We start from the raw sequence: 22,478 nt of genomic DNA, 5'->3' as shown, positions 1-22,478 counted from the left end.
TATCTGTTCATCTCACCTTGTCATACATGCGGTTGAGCAGTCGAGGCACCACAGGGAAAATGGTCGGCCGCAGGGCCTTCATGTCATCGGGGAGGAGACGGATATCGCCCTGATAAAACCCGATCCGTCCGCCATGGCAGTACACCACAGACTGCAAAAACAGACAAATAGTGAACTTACAGCTATTATCTATCTGCTTTATTTTACAGACAAAATTCTAACACTGACAGGGTGAAATTTTTCGAGTTTTTAGGTATTTAGTAATACAAATCAAGTGACATTATTACTAAAAATGATGGAAATTGATGGAAATAACCTTTATTCATATTGCACTTTTCAAAACAATAGTTCAAACTCCATTAGAGAGAAAAAAACCCTTTATATTTATGAAATGCTGGTGGATACTTTGTGCTGAGTGGACATATTAGTATTATGATAAGTAATACTACTAATACTAGTAATAAGAGATACATGATACGCAAATGGGTTAATTACTTATAAATTTACAAGCACTTTTTGGGCATTCATGTAAAATCACCACTTGTAATGAAGGGTTCTCATTCCCACACTCTACTGTCAAGTCTCATGTCACTGAACAAAATGAGGAACTTCACTGTTTGCATGTGAAGTTTCAGTATCACTGTTTTACATTGTGATGTATTAGAAAATGCTGTCTTTGTCAATTATGTCAATGATTGTTAGAAACAGAGGAGAGCCTCTGCACACAAGGATCTACACACTTTATGATAATTAAACTAAAATAAAGATTTGTGGAAGCTGTTCTGTCTTCTCTGCAACTAGAATAATGTTTGAGCCTAAAATGAACTGAGTTGAATTTACAGTAACTGAATTGTTTTGCATGCACAAAGCATGCTACTGTACAGTATCTGCTGAGACACAGCAGTCTCACAGTATCTGTGAGGAAATACCAGTGCTCGTAGAGTATTAACTCAAGTAAGCAGCAGCAGACGTGGCTCAATAGTCAGTAATGATTGACTAATGAGTAGTTAAACTTCTGACTGCTGCTACTCTCACCACCTCAGGAACTTGCACCTGGGGGTGTAAGATAAGAGTGGTGTTGATGACTACATTTTAGCAATGTTGACTCAAATCAACAACTAACAAATCAGACATTTTTAAAAAATGAATGTGCAATATGCAAATTTTGCTGCAACTTGGAGACCGACTGTCAGGGACAATAATACAAACTGATGGGAACTTGTGAGGGATATACATGCATTTGAATGAGAATTTGCTCAGTTGACCTGACTTTCAAAGTGATTTTTCCCACACACACAAATCACCAGACATCCGATTTGAAGATTGTGACACTTCCACAGACTGAATGTGGACTGAAGGTTAACACAGCACACACCCTTGTGTTGTCATGCGACTGTGACAAAAATGCCGCATATGTGGACCTCTTCCTGTTTCTGAAGTCGGCTGAGGACACAATGAAGCAGAGGATCTGCCCTCTTTTTCCCCTTTGACGGAGACATCACCGGAATCAGATATGCAATGTTATGTTTGTGTGTGAAACTCTTGAACTTGCTTCTATTATGTGATCTGATGTGCTGCCTTCTGGTTGAGTTAGGTGGTTTCCTGTGTCTGACTCTCACGCCACTTATGGCGTTGTCTGTTGCAGGCAAACAAACCTGTCTGGTTCAACCTGATGCAACCCGATTGGCTGCGTGATATGCAGGCTCTTGATATGCACAAACATTCATACACATATACACACTAAATAATTAATTTAATGAAACAATCATACCCAAGATTTCTGCAGTATTTAAAACATTAAGCGGGGCTTAAGCTCATTTAAGGAAACAAAAAATGCAGCCTTAGCACATCCTCTTTCAGCTGTTTAATGTTTGATGTGAGGTTTTATAATAGATCTTGAATGCATGCTGAAAAGCAGTCTGGCAAGATCCACAACCCCTTGATTGACAAAGTTTGATTCCATAGATTTTCCATTCTCCATTTTCAGTGAGAGCAACTTCTGCTTTGTGCCAATTTGTCTCTCTCTGAGGTCTTCAGGATAACTGTTGTATTTGCTGTCAACATCTAGTCAAAACTTGGCATGAAACTAAAACCCCACTGTGAAAAACTGAAGCTAAAGAGTTACCACTGTGAGAGAATTTGTGTCAGAGGAAAACATTTTAGTTTTTATATTTGGTTCTGTTTTTGAAACATCAAATCCCAAACATAAACGAAACCTTTCTCTCCAAAATGGAAAAAAAGGACTCATGCATTCATTTGTTCTCAGCAAGAGGGAGAAACAGCCAATGTGTCTGGGTGTGATGATAGAGAGCAAACACAAAACAGGAAACATGAGTGGGTGCACTGTAGGGTCGTTAACAGCAGTGGTTAAATCAGCAGGTTTAGGAGATTGAGTTTTGCTGTGGATGTGCTATTGTACAGTAAGCTGCAGTTTTGACAGGTGACAGAGAAGACATGAACACCAAGGGTCCCTAAAATAAAATGATGCAACTGTTACTGTTTCTTTGTGAATATCACTGCGTATGTTTATATGCAACCAAATTGCTGTGGATAATGTATCCTGATATCTTACACATCACATAAAAGGTAACCCCGCTTTCTGTAATCGTGGAGAGTGATCAAGAGAGACCCGGTTAACACAGCTCCATTTCTGGTAAGGAAACCTGATTTCTTCAGTATGTTAAGACTTAATCTGATTGTATTTTTACAGGAGAGCATGTGCATGAAAAAGGGAAAGTATCCCTGCCCTGTTGCAGCAGTACTATTGGATAAATTGAATTACTCATAACTTTGCCTCATTGTAACCACAAAGTTCAATCCCAATTCTGACTAAGACTGAAACTGAAGCTATTTTCCACAGTTGAACAGTAGACGCTTTGTAAAATCCAGATGCTATAAAGACAAACGGCTCTCATGCTGTGTCTGTCAGTCATATGTTCGAGCAAAAACAGAGCTCTTTGGGTTGACGTGTCAGCACGAATACACATAAATATGCCAGATTTGGCTCAAAAATATGATCGGAGGTATGGTAGAGGAGAAGCTTGATTAGTGACCGGCTTCAGGTAAACACTGGTTTTACAGTAAATGGCTTCTTGCAGTGCATGTAGGTGTGTTCTCAGATTTCCTGTCCTGATCTGCTTTCTCTCAATAGCCTGGTTTCTTGCGCACGCAGATTAAGAGTTCTCAGACATGTGCATGTGTGTGCTTCAGTTGATTAGGAAATGATGCAACATGCTGACACAGTTGGACAGTAAAACTAAAGAGAGAGGAAAAGCAAGAGCAAAGAGTCTCTCACTCTCTTCCTCTCTTTCTTGTACCCACACACTAAACAATCCCAAATTAACGCCCACAATCATAGCCTCTTTCACAAATCCTTCCTCCACCCCCTTCATCCTCCGCACATATCAACAATCTCATAAACACATTACATCTCATTCCTGTGGTCATAGATCTGATTTCAGCCCATTTACCTCGATGAGTCTCTCAAACATGTGAGCCAGTGGCAGGAAGGAGATGAGGCAGTCATCTTGGTTGGGGAAAATGACTTTCTGCAGGAGACAGAGGGAAGGAAACAATCAGATGACCTTAAAAATTATCCTGCAACACGGAGAGATGAGGGTTAAAAGGAAGCGCATCTGGGGGGTGGGTGGGGAGCTGGGGGAGTGGGGAGGTGGGGAGGTGGGGTGGGGTGGGGCGGTAATGAAAAGCTTCCAGAGTGTAGGACAAAGGAGGAAAGGGTCACTCACGTCTGTGACTTTGAGGAAGCCTGAGAAATCTGCCACCACGTTCCCATGGGTGAGCATGACTCCCTTAGGGTTTCCTGTGTAAGCAGACAGAAAAAAACACACCAACATCACAGAGGTGAAATACTCCTCTCTTACCCGCAGATCAGTCATCCAAAAGGGGAGAGAAAGGGAATCTGACATGGAAAGACACATCTGGCTCAGCAGAACTTCCTTTTCACATTTTTCACATTTCATATCTTGAGTTTTAACTCTTTTTTTATTGTGCTTCTGTGTTCAGGAGTGACATTTAAGACATAACCGACATAGCATAAGCCACATAAGCCACTGACCGACAAATTACTAAAATGAGTTTGTCAAAGAAAGACTTTGATCTCTTCACATTGGTTCACCTTATTTAGAATGTTTCACACTTGCACACTTTCACACCTGCATTGATGGACCACAGTGTTCACAGCCTGTACAAACACATACATGACGGACTATATATGTGCTGTATAGCTGTTGAAAAGTCTACAAAACATAAAACATGACACACTTAATATTATAATTTCCTACGTTCACCTGCAATCACTAATTTAATCCTGTGAGATATTAAAATTTGAGGATGCTGTTTGTCCACTTCCAGTTATTTTCAGGTTACTTTGCCTCTAAAATCTATAAATACATTAATTACTATATAAACGCGTAACTTACTTATGGTTGATTACCAGACTTTGTTTTGAAGTCATGTACCACCATTATTTCAAATGGAATATTATTGAATCATAGAACTTCTTGTGTGATTACGAAGTATTTGGTCATTCCTATAACAATTTGGTTTTTAGTTTCTGTAATGTCATTATGCACAGTCCTTTTTTTTTTATAAATACACAGTGGTTAATATGAAGCAATAACACTTAATTGTACTGTTCCTCTTTCCAGATGTGTCATCCACACACTGTTCACTGTCCAACAACTGTGAACAATGCTGTTTTAGATTCAGAGCAGAATGATGTCGCAATAAAGTCAGAGGGAGTTCTCGAGAAATGCAAACCGATTTGAGGAAACTGAACCTCATGTTGGAGTGACTGCATGTCTCTCTCACAGCCAGCAGGTGGCAGCGTTTTCAGCACATCAGTGGACTGTGAGCAAGGGGAGTTGCAGCTGGTGCCACTTGTAAACTGACACCAGTGTCCTAAGATGACCTCACTTCTGCTCACTATTGTGTTGGTTTTTCAGTATTGTTGTTGCTGTGGGTTAAGAACTCCTGTAAAAGCAGCAATGCCTCTTTGTGCACATGAAAGTGCCGATCTTTGGTGTGTCAGGACATGCTGGGGAATCCAGAGTGAATATTTACATAATGTGAAGAAGGAGGGGGTAAATTATTCTCCTGCGATTAGATCAGTCTGCTGCTGTGAAGAAACTGTATCCATTTACTGTAAATGCCTTGTCTTCCTGTCTTCCTGAACCATTTCACGCCCCCGTGGATACATTTTTAGGCCCCAAAAGGAGTGCTTTCATTCTCAAATAAAATTAATGCTGCATGTTATTGACATTACACAGTTCTTACCTGTGGTTCCACTGGTGAAACACACAATGGACAGGTCCTCAGGTGCTGGTGGCTGTGGAGAAAAAAATGGTTTCAGTCAGAGTGAAATTGACATGGAACTTAACATGACATGAACTTCTTCTTCTTGCAGCTTCATCAACAACAAGGTGCACCAACACATCGGCAGCTATAGGATAAAGCATGTTGTATATCTATATACTGTATGTAGAGTTGTATTCATAGTTATTGGCTCTGCCCCCTTGTCTCATTGTACCAGTAGTATTGCTTTAGGGCTCCCTATGTAAACTGCCAATAAATAATTCCTCAAAGTCCGTTCAGTGCACTTACGATTTAAAGCCACTCTGTATTTGATTTTCAAAAAAGAGTAAACACAAGCTTGCTGGAGGGTTTAGACTGAATTGTCAACATTCAGTGTTTACTGTTACATGTGCTGTTAAACAGATCAAGTCCATATTTGCACAAAAAAAGAAGTGGATCATTTTCTGTTATTGTAAAAAAAACATTACAGAGCACATCCTTCCCCATGTGGAGTGTGATTTTGTTGTACAGTACTTACTATAGGTTTTCTGTAGTGCTCTCTGCCCAGAGCCTGTAAGAAGTAATAAATCATTATTAGAGGACCCTTTACATGCATGCAAGACAAAACTATTAGACATAGCTTAAGTGTTAGTCTTTCAGTTCTGTTTATGAATTTTCCAAACCAAGGACAACACAGGTCATCTCTGACCAGAGCATGCGTGATTCATTATTATCTGGGAACCAAAGAACAAACATTTGTGGTTTTATGTTGATGGGAAGTGAACATGCTCAGAAAACCATTGCTAAAAGTGTACAGTTGTCAAGGCCCCCTGCGTTTGTGTACAACTTGTTGCTGCAGATGTGATTGTGGGTCAAAGGTTCAACAGCAGTTACAATAACACCTCTCACTTCTTTTAAACTGCCTGGAGGACCTGATAAGCTTTTAGACCATGAGGGTTGCTTGTCATAGAAAAATGACAGTGATGTACACTTGTGATATCAGCTATATTTTTCTGTGTTTGTGTTGGCTTTTTACAACTCTGGAATGATGTCATTTTGCTATAAAATCCTTGTTTACTTCATGTAGGCATGCAAAATGTTTTCCCATTCTCTCTCTCTCTCTCTCTATGTGTTCATGATATGTTCAGAACTTATCTTTAATGTCATTCCAGAAAAAGAGAAATAGAGCAAGGAAAGAAATCTGCATTTATCTTAAATTGTCCTTCGAGATAGACACGGCTGTGACCTGCTGTTCCAGTTTCTTATGTCTGTTTGTTGTGACTGAGCTAATGAAGCATTAACAGTTACAGGAAACAGTGCAATGACTGTAAATGCCCACTTGAGACATAGAGGCATAACAACACATGACAGTCTAATTTCATGCAAGTTGTGTTGTCTATGTGTAATTTTGTGGTTGTCACATGTCACATGCGTCAGATACATAGACGAGTAGATAAAGATCTAAACCAACAAAGACGTGACCTGTTTGAGGATGCTCAACAAGTGACTTATTCTTTTGATCGTTTGTGAACCAAATCTAAACATCAGTTTGTTTTGACTGGCTGTTCATGGCATTTCTGTGATGACACAGTTGAATATTTGGATTATTTTAAAAAAATTAATATATTATTCTCTTTTATATTCTTTTAAAGACTAATTTGAACCACTCTGAGTATTTTCTAGCCTCTCTGAAGGGACCATCTGAACATAACTATTTCATATATGTGTATATTTCTTAAAATACTGTATATTTTACATCACTTGCACTGAGCTAATTCCCCCACTAGACCCTTTATAGCTTTGCAGTGATTTCATTTTTCCCCTTCATGTCATACCTCGACCTCCTGCATGGCCTGTATGTGGACGCCGCAGCCTTTGCCCTGCTCCATGAGGGCAGAGTCAAAGGCATCCATTAGGATGATTCTCCGCAGGCCCAAAGTCTCTTTCTGTTCCACATTACCCAGAAGCACCTGAGCTTTCTCTACTTTGTCGCAGATGACTGTGGAGATGTCAGCTGAAATGAAACAAGCACACAAGAGCACCCGCACCCTTGTGTGAATACCAGTAGAATAAGAAACAAAAAGGAACAAAATAAATCAAAAAGACCCAGATGTAGATTGAGTGAATTTTAGATCTCCAAAGCAACAAATCTTGGGATGACATCAATCAAACTAATCAGTTCTTGTGTTTTTACATTGGGGCAACATTCAAATTATCTAATGACTTACTAGATCTTCAGTTCAGTAGTAAGTTTGGTCCATTGCTGCTTCAAACAGTCACGTTCAGTTCAGTACAAAAAAAGCCCTGTAAAAGCACTGTTTTTAAGTTTAATAGCTCAGTAGCTACCCATTTGTAGCAGAGTTATCACATCATGATTGTTTCTGTGGCCTGTGGCCAGTCGTTAAATAAGCTTTACCAAGGTAGTAACATAGTGTGAATCAAGGCTGAGCTCACAATGTTGCTCTGAAGTCACCAGTAAGAGGAGGTAAACTGCTAAAAACTACTGTTTGGTTCATCGTAGTCACCCAGAAAGCAAAATTGCTGTGGCCCAGCTCCGGCCCAAACCCAACACTTTCGGCATTTTCATCCGCCCACATACTGCAGTCTGCTTATGTTTCCCAGATCTGGGTCACAAGCAAGCTGTATGTCAACCAAGAACAAACCAGATAAACCCAAACTGGCCCACATCCAGAATACACATACTTGAGAGCACCGCGTCCATATCTGCTATTTTACATGTGGGCCTTTTAAGGCTCACATCCATTTTGTCCGGGCCAGACGAAGGCAAGCTGTGCCACATCACTGCCTGAAGTGGCCCACTTCCGTATACTGTCTGGGCAGTTTAGTACTTAAGATTCTGTGCCAAAGAATGTTTTGTATATGTACTTAACATCTCTACATCTCTCGTCTCTGGTCAAGACCAGATTTAATAATCTGATTTAAAACTCTAAAAATGTCTCAGGACTTCATGATTTCACTCTGTAATACTACTATAATTGTAAAGTTATAGTAGAACTATGAAGTTATTATAAAAAATGTAGTTATTTAGCTGCTGCCCTTTAATGAGGAGAGGCTTGTTTGTTGTATTTACGTTTCAAACTCAAAATTTTGCAGGGTTAGAGAAGATTATCACTTCTGGATACTGTTGTGTGTGTTAGTGTGGCAGCAAGTAAGCATTTAAAGGAGCAGTTTGTGTGTGTGACATTTGTGTTCTTACCAGTGTTAATGATGAACCGTATGGCGTCTGGGCCCAGTGTGTCATAAAGGGGAACCACCACCATGGAGTAGGTATAGCAAGCTAGCTCTGAGATGATCCACTACAATCACACACAAGTCAGGGGTTAAAGATCAGGAGAAAAAGTTCATTCATCTATTGAAAATTTTTACTTTTACTTATTTGCTTAACTTACATTTTAGACTGTGCTTGTACATACTGATACAGTTTTGAGCCAATGTATTTTTGGTTTTCACATGTTCAAGAGAGAAAAATCTCCTCTTGTTTTAATCAAGATGCTAACATAATGTGTTCTGTTTGTGACTGTGAGTGTGTGTTTACACCAGTGGTCTGTATGAATGAAGCCATCTGTACAATAGTTTACCTTGTCTGAGCCAATGGGTATGAAACATTGAGCAGAGAAACCGTGAGAAATGGAGTCGAGGAGACAGAACAAGAGAGACAGCATAAAATGTTAAGAGACAGAGATTGAGACAAAGAGTGGGAGTCACCTCTGGTCTGTTCTGGGCGAACACTCCTATGAACTGGTTGGGATTGGGCTGGCAGCCCTGGTGCAGCAGGCCTGAACCCAGGTACTCAGCTCGGGATGTCACCTATGGAGTGGGAAGATGGGACAGCAGCTGATCGAACCAGTTGAAACAAAACCAAATAAGAATATGTCATGTTACTGTTTCTTGGGAAACAGGATTTTTTTCTTAGTTTTCACTTTTTAGTAACTATTTAGGGAGGTGAAGGGACTTGTGGGAATTTAGAAAGAAAGGAAATCCATGTTTGTGTTGATTTTAGTATTAAGATTTTCTATCATGCTTCAGCTATTAAACACAATATGAATCAAAGGTCATCTGCTTAAATGTACACCAACTATGGAAACATGTACGATTTTCATCCCTGGTGAAATGCATGACCGTTTATTCTGTAAACTGTTGAACTGCCAAAACCTCATTTCTCAAGTTACCTTGATTGTGAAAGACATCAGAGAAAATAGGATTTATGTTGCTGTGCCCAGACAGTTGCATAACAACTTACACATGTTCTGTGTTTCAGTGGAAGTCTTTTCATTATTCCCTGACGTGAACTGAGGATAAACTGTGAATTGTTTAAATGACAGAAAGAGACAGCCTCTCTCTGAATCACATTATAAACAGGTCTAGACTTATCTGTCTTTCCTGGGAAGTTGTACAGTGTACCCAATGAACTTCCCCCGTTCTTGTGTAAAATAGCATGATGTCATTAAAAGTTCTTGAATGTTGTGTAATTCACTTTTCATATGGCCTCATAATTCTACATCATCACTTTATTAAATGAAATTTCCCTACAACCACTGCCACCACTGCCATGACTTTCCAGAACATGTCAGGTATTTGCCTATATTCACAGATTTTTTGGAACTTGAAACTGCTTCAAGGGACGTTGGAAGTTTTCCGGATGAGTCAGCACTGACCAGCACAGCATTCAGAACAGACCAGGCCCTCAATCCGTAAACAGCACCAGATATTAAAAAAATATCAAAGAACTCTTTTTTTCTTTTTCTTTTTTTTAATATTTGAATAAATGTCAGCTGACAACCACAGTTGAATCACCTCTGGTGTAACAACTGAAATCAACCAGAGGCCTATATTGCACATCAACAAGGTTACGTAGTTAACATGTGACATTAAAGTAAAGACAACATTTCAAACTATACAAAACTGACCATCGAAACTGAACCTGAGGTTGATAAGGGACTGCTCATTTCTGAAATCCAGATCACATTTCTGACCACAACTATCGCTGTTCCGTCTTGTTCTAAGCATCCTATAATATACTGTACACTAACTATAGCATTCAGGAGAAGCTAGCATTAGCTGTGACAGCTCTGCACAGTAGCCAGCAGCTTTTAAGCTGCCACACAGAAAGACAATGATTCATGACTGTAGCTTTATTATAAAGCTGGTGTTGCAGGATAGTGATCTAACAACCCAACATGTCATGCTTGACTTGGTTGCCAGGTAGATTTGATACCACAAAACTTTTGTAGTGCAAAGGTTTCCAACTACACTTGAGTGTTGACTTACAAAGTTACCTAAATGGACTGGATGAGCAAATTATGACTCATCAAATATTATTAGATAATGATGAGTGATAATAACTTTTTACATTTGTCATCATGTAGAGAAAATGCTATGTATGCACATTTAGACACTTTTAACCATATGGATTAGAGATTAGGCTTTGAACAAATATCTTTAAATGATTCACAACTAGCTTCATTATCCTCTCAGCTACTGTAGGATTGCGCCTGCTGTTTTTACAAAGAGATAAGATGTCCCCTGAACGGCACTCACCTCTTTGTAAGACATCCATTTGTAAGGCTGGTTGGGGAGTCGCGAGCCTAAGCAAGGTCCATCACCTATTGAACACACAGTCAGACATCGAGTTTTAGCAATCATGGAAGATGTATTCACATTATTTACTTGACTAAAAGTAGCAATACCACATCATAAAAATAATCGATTACAAGTAAAAGTCCTGCTTTCAAAAATGTACTAAAAGCTAAGGAGTAAGTATTAAAAGTAAAAGTACTCATTATGCAGAATGCCCCCTGTCAGCGTTATATTATTGGATCATATTATAATATGTGAGTGGTACCATAATGTTGTGTTGGAGCTAATTTTAATAGCTTCTTATGTTGGGTAGTTTAATCTAAAACAACACATCATATTTTATATACTGATGATATGTCTTGTATGCCACATCTGAAAAGTAACTAGCCGTGAAATAAATGTAGTGGAGTAAAAAGTATAAAGTTACATCAAATAGAAATACTCAAGTTAAGTAGTAAAGTACCTCAAAACTGTACTTAAATGCAATACTTGCATAAATGTACTTAGTTACTTCCCACCACAGAGTGTTACTGTCTGAAAAAAACATTATAAAACCTTTATTATACTTTAAAATGTGTGACCAAGACACTGTTAGCCCACAATCTTTGACATGATGGTGATTGTAAACAGATTAGGGTCACACTATGTAACCTTAGAACCGTGGTGTACTAGACAGCTGGGAGTAACATTTCAACACATCATCATTTTGACCAAAATACAACAGTAATTATTTGGCTAGCACTCAACCTTTCCCCAAGGTGAAATTTGTAAAATGCAGAACACAGATTTGAACATAAAGCATAATAAATACATTAAACATATTAAAAAACATGTAAATACATACTAAAAATCCTGACAAGCTCACATTATAAATATATCAGTGAACATAAAACTTCCAGCCATCATCCTCTAACCACCATTAACAATATTACATGGAAAACTGATCATCCACTGACTCATCTTGAGCACATGTAGATACTGTGAGAGAGAAAATAATTTCTCATGAAAAAAGACCCAGCCTTTAGTGGAACCAGACTTTCAACAGCTACAACTTTTGAAAGTGGCTATGGCTAAGACTCATGTGAGTTGTAGATGTTATTTTTTTTTTTTTAATTCAACAACCACAACTCCAAAATCTTATCCTCTCAAGACATGTTTTAAAATACACACACACACACACACATATATATATATATATATATATATATGTGTGTGTGTGTGTGTGTGTGTGTGTGTGTGTGTGTATATATATATATATATATATACTAATTCTCCTTCATTGAAAAACCTGAATCTATGAATTAGCCATTGCTGTATATTTCAAAAGTTTAACACGAGATGTCTCTTACTTTTTGGTAAAGTCCATTTTCAGAGTATATGTGCTGAAAGCCTCGAGTTTACACACCACACTTGTATAAGTTATACGTAAAAATTCTGTAAGCAGGTTGGACCAGGACTGGCTTCCAAACTAGCTGTGATGTCACAAGTCATGCTCATATACATGCACGCAACTTAAACTCAGATTTAAAGAGAGCACAGAGGAACTTCCTTCCTTCAGTAGATGAATGTGAAAACAGCCTTCTAGTATCTAACAACAGTGGAATAACAACAAGCAAAAGACATTTTTGAGCGGAGGGGGACTTGATGATGAGGTTTTCACATTTCACTACAATATAGTATACTATAACATATTTATCGCACATCTGTATTCATAGTCCTTGTAATGGTATATTAACTGTTGTTATTTTATCAATTTTACATTAACCTTTTGATCACATCACCTTTCTTGATCCTTGATTATACTTTAGATGTATCTATTTTATTATAAATCTATGTATATTGTACATTGTAACTCTATGTACTGATGCTGTCTTGGCCAGGATACTCCTGTTAAAAAAAAAAAATCTCAGCTAGGAACTTTAGTAGTTAAATAAAATAATATGCAGTTCAGTATAATAATACATAAAATAAATTTAGAATATGGTCATATATCAGCAAGACCAATGTCAAAAACATCTATATATTTTGAAAAACAGTTGGGATTCAGCTATCCAAATGCATGAGTCAGATTGTCTGTATGTACTGTATATTTGTGAGTAAACATTAAATAGTGTTTATTTTTCATCCTACCCACCAGATATGTGGAGGCCTCTCTGGAAGACCTCGTACATGGTCTTGGCGTCGTCATGGTAATGAGTCAGCAGTTTGGAACTGTCGCCCATCATGGACCTGCGACCTCCATCTTCATGCTGACACAAAGAGATAGAGATAGAGAGAGAGAGAGAGTGTGAGAACACTTTTTCTCTTAATACTCTGGGGGCGTTACTATCAAACTGAAGTAGAAAGTATGCAAACTAACTAAATATATAAATAAAAACAAGATCACAAGATGTACTGTAGTTTGTGTCTACACTCGTCAGACACACAGTTGTCTCAATCTATTAGACTGTAGTGTCACTACGTCAGAGACCTCAGTTTACCAAAGAAAAACCTCATAGCCACAAAAAGCCCTTCAGAGGAGTTTCACATTTACTACAAACACAGCCAGCCTCTCGTGCCAGTGAGTGGGCACAACGTTGTGGTGTGTGTATATGAAAAACAATTTATGTTTGGTTTGGTTTGATTGGTATGGTGGTTAAGATAAACCAGGACTGGGGTGGAATCAAAGGCAGGTTGCTCCCACAGCTTGTGAGCATTAAATGAAGTCAAAACACGTTTGGATGCACAGGGAAAGGTTTAATAGTGGCTTTGTATTTTTATTAATTATGTAACTTTGATTTAAGCATAATGCAACCCAACAATGTATTATTATTATTATTAACAATGAAAGATTTCTGAATAAATTGTAAGTACACAAAACAGCATTGCTCTGACAGTTCTTTTAATACAACTGCTTCAATCACTTTCTTATACACATACACAGTCTGTGTAGCGTGTATTACCGTGAATTGTCCAAGAATGTGCTTCTGTGTGTTTTATAAAGTCAGAAAATTCTTCTACTCTTGATTTTATTGAATAAATCAAATTGAAACTAAAAAATGTTTGTGTCCATGTTTCTGAGAATAACCATGAATATTCATATGCATAAGTGTGCTTCCAATAACGAGGCTACACACCTGCAGTTGTGTATGTGTTTAAGGTATGTATCTACAAAAGTGAGATTGTCCATTAGTTTATGGTGAGTAAATCAGTGTCAGACGATGAGAGTGTATTTGTAAATCATCATGTATGTGGGTTTGAGTGAATCTAAATGTCAGCATATGTGAATGAGACTGCATCTATGAAGTTTTTTCTGCATTGGAGTGTCTGCCCGTCTTACCGGCACTTCCTCAGATTGGTGGAGCAGGCTGCAGGGTGGTTTGACTGGGCGGGGTCTGGTGGCCAGCCAGTACGCCAGCACGGCGGTCAGAGCGCCGATGCCCACCAGCGTGGAGGTCGGCAAGGAGCGGAAGAACTGGCCGAGCTCGTCCATCTCCGGTATCCTCAGGCCGCTCATCATCTCCTGGGCCTGCATCTTCTCCATCAGGGTGGAACTCAACTCTGCAGGAAGGAGGACGCTCATTGATTTATGATTTCTAACAAAGATTTGGCACTTTTTTGTGTGTCATGAGATCCTAAAATGTGAATATTGTTTTGACACTGTGGAAAAAATATTTAATGTATTTCTGAAACACAAAAAGTAGAAATTCTTTACAAATTATAGCCACATTTTATTTTCATTATTAAACAAAACCCCATTTTGAACATTTATTTGCTTCGGGAAGAGTTTCAAAATCAATATCTGGTGCAATAATTGTGATTTTATGTGGATGATGGATCCTTTCTTAGCATGATCAATCAACACCAAATCAATACCTTATTCAACTGAATTGGGTGTGTTGGGGTTGGAATGGCTTATTGGTTTGTTTACCGCTGCCACCAAAAAATAATCTGAAAAACATGTTGATTATTGAATTCTAAATACATTAAATTCTGGTCATTTTACAGTGTCCAATTTTTCTGACTTGCGTATTTTTGCAGTGCAGGAGGACACCCGCACATGTAATCCTCACACAGTGTATTCAAAGAAAGAAAGTGGCATTTTGGAGCTTCAAAGACAAAAAGAAGAAGAGGGATTGAAACAGACAAAACCACTGTCTGGCACATAAACAGCGGACTGCCACAGTAAGCATAAAATTCACCAAAGTCGAAACACCAACAGTCCACATAATTACTAGTTGAAAGAACAGGATGTTTCACTTCCATAGCCAATAAGCTCAGAATCCAAACCAAAACATCAAAGACCTGCAGAATATTTGCCATGAAACTCTCCTCTTCCTCTATTCAGTGTAATGTTTTGATGTGTTAGCAATTTATAGATGTTAAATAATAAAATTAAAGAACTAAAATGCAAGATTTCTGTGTTTAGTACACATTCTTGAACTGTATGTCAGATCATATTATCCCTCTATTATTATGTCACTGTGAGCTATCAACATGTTTCTCCACTCACGCTGAATTCATGTTTACATACAGCAGTTTGGCAATTTATCAATTCAAAAAAATGAGACTGATTAAAGATAGCATAGGGAAAAGCATGTGGGACTTTCTAAAAACAGGCAACTCAAAATAATATATAAATAAATGAATGAGTCAGACATCACAAAAACATTTCACATGACATGCACCTGACTGTTGAGAACTAAAGCTGTTGCTCAGGATGGAAGTGGTAAGATAAGTTCGTTACCACTTCCACATATGTGAGCGGGCTTACCCAGATACACACAAACACGTTTACCACTACCTAAATCTGTCAATTTATTTTCTCAGCGTTGGGTTGTAACAAGTGTTTTATTAAAACATTTGACCTCACATCCCCTCCACCCAGATCCTGTGAGCTGAAACACGTCTTTTATGTTTCATTAAAAGCAGTGTGATGAATGAGGGGGTCTTCCCCCGCATTCTTACTCTTACTGTAAAAGCAGCTCAGAATAAATAATCTACACTAAAACACTGAGAGGTGGTGGGACTGGAAAGTAGATAAAACACACACACACACAACCACACACGACATGCGTAAGGCTCATTACGGCTCAGCCTCCATCACACACACACACACACACACAAATCGTGAGATACATAATTTATCTGAGGGGGAGGCTGGCTGCAGCGCTGACTGGAGGGTTTCCTTCCCTCCCCTGGGGAATGAGTCAGAGACAGCACCACCTGACTGAACGAATAGCGTCGGGGCACTGCTGCAGCCCACGGCCAATCAGAATCACTTCCTGTGTGTTCGTTCACAGTCTATCTCTCTCCCCCACGCATGTATATGTACAGAGCTGCAACGGACAGTGAAAATGATCAGTATAAATATCTGAGGCTGTGGGAACATTGACTTCCTCATTCACTTGTTCTGTTTTTAGTAGAACCACTATTTTTTTCTCAGTTTACTAAAGGGAAGCTGAATCTTTGTGTCATACATGTCTGTGAAGATTCTCAGCCATCCAGATCAACCAAGTCCAGCTGCCCTCATTGATTCAACCCACCTTTGACTTATGTCATACATGAACCCACACTGTGGTGTGACCACGCCTCAGGCAGGAAGCCAGATGCATGACTTTCTTACACCTTTAAAATGGAACAAAATGAATAAAGTCACACACCTAGTGTCTTTCTGACTGACTAAATCTAATGTAGATGATATATAAGTGAGTTGTATAAAGGTCTATAAGCAGGATCATAGCCTGGATTTTAGAAATATTGAAATCATGAGTCCTGCCCCCATTTCTCCCAGAAAATTTAGACCAGTAAAGTCTACAAATGTTTCAATTATATGAAAATCTTAACATTTTATTCATTCAGTTAACCGTTCAACCATATTGTCTGTACTTTGTATAATTAACCAACATGAATGTATGCTGCAAATGCTGTAAATGATGTTTCAAATCCTTTTCCACGCTGCCAGGTTCTAGTTAAGGAATTGTGAACATTTTATCTACTTCTTTATTGGCCTAAAGTGGTCAAATTTGAATATGTTGAGTTTGAAACAAGACTAGGTCAAAACCTGATATATGGCTGGGCTGTGTATGAAATGCTAAAGGGTTTTTAATTTGAAATGGCTTTGGCTGAAGCCAATTTCGCATCAGGCCTTTCTCAATACCAAGTATACCAAGTTCAGACTTGCATACTTGCTAGTTGCTCAGGAGTACAAACGTCTGAGGACGGGAGGAGGCAGTACAATCATTCTGCAATTACAACAGCAGTGTACTTGTTGACAGCAGCGGCTCAGCTTCAACACAACTACCTGACTGTAATGTGACAAAACAATCTCAAGTCAAAGCTCCACTAACACTATTTTTCTCACAAAAAAATAACCTTATTAACACAGAGATGCAGTAAATCATGTTATTCAGTCTGTAACATAGCTATAATATAAACCAAAACTGTTATGTAGCTTAATAAAATAAAACAAAATTTAATATAGAATGATCTGTTCATTTTAATACATTTATATTTATTGAAATGTGGTGATATCTTTACATATAGAGCCGCAGAGGCAACGCTGTTGTTCTGTCCAGTAAAAACATGACGCTTCACTTTACATTCAGACAAACTAATGTGGCAGCTACAATTGTTAGATTTCATCTGTGAGGCCAACATTTATCTTCCAAAAGGAATTATATCATATATTAAAATGCTATGGAGACATTAGAGCCACTGGTAAATCACCAGGAGTCAGTCTGTCAGTGGCTGGGATGACTGGCTGGTCTCAACCAGCCAGCTGCTCCTCACATCTCCAAAAATGTCAGAGCAAATTTCCAAATAGGCGTTATTTGGATAAACTGACCACATATTGGGAACCTAAATGGTTATTTTCTTGCCTGAAAAAATATTAAAACTTAATAAAATGACATTTTAATAGTCGCACGGTGAAAATTACAACAGCTTAATCTCTGCCATCACTGCCGGTTGGTGTGAAACACATTCTGGGATACTTAGCTTCATCACTCAATCACTCAGTCATTTATAAGGCAGGCCCCACTGTTGCGTCCAGCCAAAAATAAAGTAATCAGCCCATAAAATATGATTTATTTTAAAAAAGTGTTAGTTTTTGATAATATTAGTCTCTAATATCTATTTTTAAGGTATTTTAATATGACTTTAATGTGATAATCCACTTGGTGCTACAGCTTTGCACAATATTTAGGATATTTAACAAATGCTGCCAGTGCTTGCAGATCATAGTTGAGAAACACAAGCTGGGCGGTCACAACACATTTTTATGATTACTGTTCATCATAAACAAGATATATTCCTGTTGACAGCTACAGTTGGGTGCCAATGCACTTTGGAGTATTTCATAGATCAGAATAGGAACTTCTGAAACTAAATATTTTGTTACAACTTGAAGGAGTCAACTACAACACTGGCAAAAATAAAACATAAAAATATTTTTACAAAGAGCTTTATAGTTTTAAACCTAGATATTTTACTTTTTGACATTCATTAATACCAGCTCACACATCTCATCTCATCTCCCCCAATGCTCACATGTTTTAGTTTCCACATGACAAACACAGGAAAACACACACATGTGGTCAGCAGTCATCATTTACAGTCATTTGTAAAGCAGCACTGACATATGACATCACATCTGCATAGTGTACTACAGCTATCCGTCATCGCCCCTGTTGCTTTGATTCAAGTCAAAAGCACAATACCTTAAACTGCTCTACAGTGAATTTCCTGATGCTGCTTTCCCAAACTCTACTTTAGCTTGAATCCTCTACCACAGCATGATAGATCCCTCTGAAAACAGTACAGCACCTCTGACACCACATGACTGTACTTCTCTCTTTTTTTTTTTTTTTTTAACTGTATGAATCAAATATTTCCTCTTTTTCTGTTGTCCCTTTTTTTCTCTGCAGTTCCAGTAATCTTGACGGGGAATTTGAACTGCGCAAGTGCTGGGAAATGTTGAGTGTGGTGATTGGTAAGATAGATCATAAATGGTAGACAAAAAAACTCAGTGATGGTTCTGAACTAAATAACATTGCTCACTGGAATCCATATGGATGTTGAAGCAATTACAATGTCAAAGTTAATTCTGGGATAAAATGTCCTGCCCTGGTAAGGACACGGAGTGGCCCACTGTGCACTGCTGGAGTCTGTCCGACAGTTAGACTTAATTACTGTAAAGACCTGACAAAATGAAAAACATAATCTGGCACACATTCAGGTGTTCGGGAATGGACTGGTAACTCTGAGAAAGTGCAGACATCTTATTGACCTCAACATATAAAAAGTGAAGTTTAAAATGAAAAATATAGAAAGAAATTGGGAATGGAAAATAACGCTCTTAGATTTAACTCAAGTCAGCATCCTGTGAATCCCATAATTTAATTGAGATGTGTTTAGTAAAAACTACAGCTAAAGTTTAAATTTGTCTTAGCTGAAAACCAGCTCTCCTGAACAGAACAAGTTTGTTTTCCCATCACACACACTTTATTTTCCACACTCAATACAGTATTCCCTACATCTAGTTTTGTATTCTTCCATCTGCAGTACAGCTGATGTGTCTGAACAGTTCTGACGGGAAGATCAATGAAAAAGCACCAGCCAGGCGGGGAGCACAACACACACATAGGCACACACATACTGTAGCTTTCACTGATGGAGAAGCTCCTTTCCATGTAGCCGTGCCAACAGGATATGAACAACTGAACTGTTTCATAAAACAAACAAAAATGCTGCTATCAAACACAACAAACAGCAACAACAACAAAATTAGCATGTTTACCACCTCTCGTGCAGAAACAGCCTGACCTGTTCTACAACTGTGGGGCAATAGATTTCATTTCACAAGTGATCTGATTATATTGATATCTTAGCTGATTGCATTGATATTGGACATAATCAGTACTGTAAGTGATTTGTTCATTTTTAACAGGGGGGGATGGCCCAATGGGAGATTTAGGGTTAGGATTATCATATAGGCCCAGCTCAATTCTTGATATTATAATTGCGATCATAATCTCGATTTAATACAACTGCTGTTAGGCTAAATACATATTTTATGTAGACCTATTGTTTTACTGGATGTGGCCATTAAGCATTTTAATAATCTTTTTAAAATTTTTTTTAAAACACACTAAAGTTTTGGCGGTATAAAATTTGCCTTGAATTATACAACTGAGGCAGCTGAGCACAGTGCGGTAAGTGCAGGTTCATTTCCTCCATTACATTACCTTCTCCACTCCCAGGTTACACCAAACATCTATAGTAAAAACTATATCTGTAGTCATGTCTCCTCTAAAATATTTTGTTACACAGGTGGCTTGGTCTGGGGGTGTATTTTCAGCAGCACAGATACTGTTGAATGATCATAGAAATATTATAGGAATACTAAAGGCAGCAGTGTGTCTCTATGATCCTTTTGCTCTTCTGCAACTTCTAGTTGCTACTTATCACTTTGATCATGAAGGTGTGAAAGTGACACTACTCTATGGAGTGTATAGGCTACAATATAGTATAGAATTGAGTATTTACAGCAAATAGTTTAGAGAATATTATAGATCCAAGATGAAACTGACAGAAGGGTGGGACTGAGAGAAAAAGGCGGAATTACAAATCCGTCTGCTATTTCAGCACCACGGACAGTGCCATGGATTTATCAATACACAGCACAGTTAGGCTACTGATATTTCAGAGCCGTGGTCGGGCCCTAGATTCTATCTTGCACAAACCTCAGTCAGATAAAGGATCAATGAGTCAACTCCTCTGCTCCTGCACTTTCTCCGCTACTGGGGGATGGCAAGTTAACAAGGGAGATGCATTTTGGTCATTTTGCTAACAGGGGGGAAAGTACCCCCATACTTTACTTCATCACTTCATGATCGCTTTTCAGATTATTTTGAGGGTTTTATGTTTAAAAGAAATATTCTGAGACTATAGACCAAAAGCTAATTATGAAAATCATTAACCCAGTGGACGGTCTTTGATTAGAGGTCAGGGCCTGCATACTTGATTGATGTTATAAACCCTTATGCATCACTGTAGGAATATGCAGATCAGTCGGCTGCTTGGATGACATAAATGTAGCGTATCTCGCTGCATGTGCTTTGTGTCATGTTCAGTGGATAACGTGGCTTGGCTGCAATGATGACAGAGCCGCAGTAGATTAGTCAGTGTTTGAAAAGAGGGGCAGAGAAGGGGAAACAGCCCTCGACCAGCTCTAAATATAGACAGACTCCATAACCTACTGACACAACTGTGCCAAACGCTGGAATAGAGGAGACTGGAGAGAGAGTGCAGCTGGTTATGAAAGCATTACTGTACACTGGGGGTGTAATGATTCTTCAAATCCACAGTTCTGTTCAGACCACGATTTTTGAGCAATGGTTCGGTTCATACCTCAAAATTTTTGGGTTATATTAAATCGACTACAATGTGGAATATCAAGAACATTGAAGTACACTATGAAGGTAGATTAACTTTATAAATTAACTTCACATAAATTAATTAAGTGAACAAAAATAGGTAAAAAAATAATTTTGCTAAGGACCAGTCTACATATTAACTAAGTAAACATAATTACCGTATTTCCCCTAGTAGTGGCTGGTGCCTACATCAATAGCAGCAGGTTGGGGGGGAGATTGGAGATGAAACTGCATCCTGAGACCGTGGACGTTTGTGTTGCAGTTTCAGTCTAGGTTTCAGAAATGTTACACCCCTACTGCGCGCGCACGCACACACACACACACACACACACACACACACACACACACACACACACACACACACACACACATGCGCACATACACACACACACATACACACATACACACCAATATATATCAATAATAATAATAATACCATAAATACCAATAATAAAGCTAATAAGGGCAATAACTAAATATACAAAATTTTGTTGTACAAATGAATAACTCCAAGCAGATTGTAAAAACAACAAAAATTACTTACAAAAACTGTTGTATTCATATTGTGATACTGTTTTCTCAGAAGTCACCCAGCCCGTATACTAATAATACAACTATTACCAATACAATAAGGTCAAACAAAACAAAAATGTGTCAAATATGTCATCAGTCTGAACGTAGGACTAGAAACATTTATTTTAGCTAACGGTGGATGCTCTGACTGAAAGTGGCTTCTTAAAACAGAAGCTTTTCTCTGCTTAAGGGCAAAATATTGAGATATAGTTGGAGAAATTTAGCTTAACTTAACCTTGCTGGAGAAAAAAAAAGTTCATTTTTGACATTTCAATGTTTCAAATCTGGTTCTTTGAGTCTGTAACACCCTTATTTTTTATTGAATATTACTGATATGATCTGTTCAAGTGTCTTCTGTGTGTAAGGCCTGAGAGAATACAATATATAACATGTAAAATGAGATGTCATCTTACTTGGATTAGATGTAATTTTGTAAAAAATCTATTTATATCTTGCTTGTCTCTGCATAGTGATGTTAAATGCTGCGAGACATTCAAATTTGATAGGCTGAGGTGGACTTATCTGGAAATATTCCTCATCTTCTGATTGATAAATGGAGACTCACTCCTGGCACCT

The 22,478-nt window shown here is 38.3% G+C and overlaps 1 protein-coding gene across 2 annotated transcripts in view; it reads right to left on the bottom strand.

The window, feature by feature from the left end:
* Positions 1 to 22,478, bottom strand: part of acsl6 (acyl-CoA synthetase long chain family member 6) — a 38,625-nt gene that overhangs the window by 7,953 nt on the left and 8,194 nt on the right. For both annotated transcript variants that reach the window (XM_067608560.1, XM_067608561.1), the window contains exons 2-12: positions 14,231 to 14,451; positions 13,046 to 13,160; positions 10,873 to 10,937; positions 9,040 to 9,141; positions 8,531 to 8,630; positions 7,149 to 7,327; positions 5,852 to 5,884; positions 5,296 to 5,347; positions 3,747 to 3,820; positions 3,471 to 3,548; positions 17 to 151 (exon numbers count right to left, since the gene is read on the bottom strand). In XM_067608560.1, the coding sequence (XP_067464661.1) occupies positions 17 to 151; positions 3,471 to 3,548; positions 3,747 to 3,820; positions 5,296 to 5,347; positions 5,852 to 5,884; positions 7,149 to 7,327; positions 8,531 to 8,630; positions 9,040 to 9,141; positions 10,873 to 10,937; positions 13,046 to 13,160; positions 14,231 to 14,451 (1,154 nt within the window). The remainder of the gene's footprint in view (positions 1 to 16; positions 152 to 3,470; positions 3,549 to 3,746; positions 3,821 to 5,295; positions 5,348 to 5,851; positions 5,885 to 7,148; positions 7,328 to 8,530; positions 8,631 to 9,039; positions 9,142 to 10,872; positions 10,938 to 13,045; positions 13,161 to 14,230; positions 14,452 to 22,478) is intronic.

Source organism: Thunnus thynnus, chromosome 13 (genome assembly GCF_963924715.1).
Source record: "Thunnus thynnus chromosome 13, fThuThy2.1, whole genome shotgun sequence".
Lineage (NCBI taxonomy): Eukaryota > Metazoa > Chordata > Actinopteri > Scombriformes > Scombridae > Thunnus > Thunnus thynnus.
Note: the sequence above shows the minus strand (reverse complement) of the source record. Positions and strands in the feature narration are given on the sequence as shown.